The sequence below is a fragment of the Lethenteron reissneri genome, chromosome 44, assembly GCF_015708825.2.
Source record: "Lethenteron reissneri isolate LAM-NWPU_2019-01 chromosome 44, ASM1570882v1, whole genome shotgun sequence".
NCBI lineage: Eukaryota > Metazoa > Chordata > Hyperoartia > Petromyzontiformes > Petromyzontidae > Lethenteron > Lethenteron reissneri.
Window position 1 is genome coordinate 3,019,086 of NC_083822.1, and position 2,965 is coordinate 3,022,050.

The 2,965-nt window shown below is 54.8% G+C and overlaps 1 protein-coding gene across 1 annotated transcript; it reads right to left on the reverse strand.

Moving 5' to 3' along the window:
- Nucleotides 1-434: 434 nt before the first annotated feature.
- LOC133353575 (noggin-2-like) lies at nucleotides 435-2,723 on the reverse strand. Its single transcript, XM_061569922.1, has one exon. The coding sequence runs from the start codon at nucleotides 2,250-2,252 to the stop codon at nucleotides 1,566-1,568; it is 687 nt and encodes a 228-aa protein (XP_061425906.1). The 5' UTR covers nucleotides 2,253-2,723; the 3' UTR covers nucleotides 435-1,565.
- Nucleotides 2,724-2,965: the final 242 nt, after the last annotated feature.

Consider the following 2,965-nt stretch of genomic DNA (forward strand, 5'->3'; position numbering starts at 1 on the left):
TAAGGATGCACGCCGATCCCATCGAAGAGTTTTACGCATTTTCAGAATATGAAGATGCTGCGTCGTGCGCGAGGCGCATTTCCCCCACAGCGGTAACACCAACGACAGACAAGCACAGGTTACATCGTGAGCGAAGTTCAGCACCGGGGAGCGAAGCGAGAAGAGATCATCGCTATGATTTGCCTTGAGCGACACCCATGCATGCGTGCGTGAGCACATAACTTGAAGGCAACCAACTCCTCGTCTAAAATGCCGAGGATTCCACACTGCTCGAGGAACGCGTGCAATGCTTTCGCGGGCCGCCTAAAGGTGTCTCTCTTGAGTTAGGAATTGAAGTGTTTTGTTGAGCGTTAAGGGACGCAGCACTCAAACTTTGGAAAGCGACGGATGATGTCGGTGATGATGAATCGACCGCAACAAAGCTCAAAACGACGTGGATTTCAACCGACCTTGCGTTTAATATTGCACACAGAGCGCAGCAGTTAGCGATGTTTAGCCTCGCCTCATGGTGATTCGCAAGCGGAGCACTCATGGTTAAGGGGGTGTTATTTTAGTTCCCAATTAATGGTCTAAGCCGGCTATATATGGTCGCGTTAATGCTGCGAGACGCGCGTTGCACACGAGACACGACACTTGCGTGAGTAGAGCGGAGGTGACTTTATGGAAGAATATTTGCATATTTCACATTACCTTTACATTTCAAAAAAATTAAACATCTAGGCAAATGAATCGATAAATAAATATAACATATTACATTTACATTATCTCTTATTAACGTCAGTTTCCTTCTTTTACTTAATATTATTATCATCGGTATTTTTTGCAAGGTAACAAAATATGATGTGACGAGCAAACAATACGGTATATATGTACATATATATACCACGTGGGAGATATGTGTCCATTGTTCGTTTCGTTTATACTGTATACTTAGAAAAAATAACGAAACGACATCACCAAGTGGACAAGGCTACACGCAATTATCTCGAATCGCATCCAGGTCAGATGCCTTACTCCGCCAAGCAGCAGAAGTTATGTTGTCTTTTAATACATCACATCAGTCTCTTTACTCATTAGCTTTGTCTTTTTGCTCCAATTCATTGCCTTTCTTCGTATTCTTGCTCTCCTTTCGTCGTCGATCGTCGTAGTCAACATCATCATAATCTCCTTCTTCACCTTGTTTTTTTTAAAGTTCCATCCCAACATCGATGACATCCTCCACCCTTGTGCGCGCGCACTCTCTCTCTGCCACGGGGAGATAACGATGCACACATCCACGCGGATCCTCTCCGGACACGAATGTCATAGCAACTGAGTACGCGCGGGTGCGCGCGGGTGCGCGCGCGCGCACGCGCGAGTGCGCGCGCGCGTGAGGTCCCGTAGAGGCGCCGCCGCCTCCGTAGTCTTCGGTCTCCCCCCCCCCCTTCACCATCAGCCCTCCAGAGCTCTCCGGGACGTCTCGGCTCCTCGGCAACCGCAGAGATATCCGCTCGGCCTCAACCCGCAGCGACGGCAAGTGCGAAATCACCCGTACAAAAAAACACGCGTCCCCGGATGTCCCCCCATCAGCACGAGCATTTGCACTCGGTGAGGACGGGATATTGTATAGGAATCCACGTGCAGAACCTTTGCCGGCCCCATCCCTGGCAGTGCCACCGCAGGAACGTCTTGTTGCTGAACTTGACCGGCTTGCACACCATGCCCTCGGGGACGGAGCACGAGCGGGCGCTGTAGCAGCTCCCTTCCTTGATGTAGCGGGGCCAGAAGCGGACGTTGAGCTCCTTCCAGGAGTACACCACGGGGCAGGCGGTGTGCGCCCACAGCCACTGCAGGAACTTGCGGCGCGCCCGCTTGCCCAGCTTCAGCTTCTGGCCGTACAGCGTCTCCGTGAGGTCGAGCCTCTTGATGTCGCTGGGTATGGGCCCCGTGGGCTTTGGCTTCCTGTCCGCGGCGGTCACGGCTGCGGTGGTGGTGGTTGTCGACTCGCCTCCCGGCTGCCTCTCGGACTCGGGCGTCGCGATGGACATGAAGTTGTGGTCGAAGTTGCTGCCCAGCTTCTTGAGGAGCGCCCTCTCGTCCAAGTCCTTGGCCTTGGGGTCGAGCTCGGGGTCCGGGTCTTCCACCAAATCTATAACAGGGAGGTTTTCACTCGGGACCGGCCGCAGATGAAAGTAATGCTGGCACAGTCCTTGGTGATTCCTCATGAAGAATAAAAAGAAGCAGGCCACAAACAAACACTGCGACTGCTCCATTTGTTCGGCATACGCGAGTCCACCAAATTGAATCGCGTTCACAAATAGCTCAGTCCCGTACGGAGCCCGCTGCTTTTAATAGAACGGGATGGGATGTCTCCGTGCGGTTGCAGCGGCGCCGCACACCAAACCCACGAGGCGGCGGCGGTCCCGCGTTCGTTATTGGAGCCGCCTTCTCTCTCTCTCTCACTCACTCGCAAGCAATCTCCCGCTCCGGCTAATATAAGCGGGCCAGATTCACGGCAGATGCATTTAAAACGCCATGGCAACGTGTGGCTCCGCGCAGCGACAACTTGTCTAGACGGCGTGGCTTTGAGTGGCGTGAGACGAGCGCGCAGCCCATTGAGCGGCGCCCCCGATGCGCGTGCCACTCGCCGTGCGGCGCCCAGCACACTGCGCTCCACTGTTGCGCGTCGCGGGCAGGCGGGTCTCCTTCCCGTCACACACACGCACGCGCACGCACGCGCACACACACGCACACACACACGCACGCGCACGCAAACGCACACACGCGCACACACACACGCACGCGCACGCACACGCACACACGCGCACACACACACGCACGCGCGCGCACACACGCACACACGCACGCGCGCGCGCGCACAGCAGAGGCGCGCTCACACACACACGTACACACACACACGTACAGACACACACACGTACAGATACACACACACGTACAGATACACGCACACACACGCGTACACACA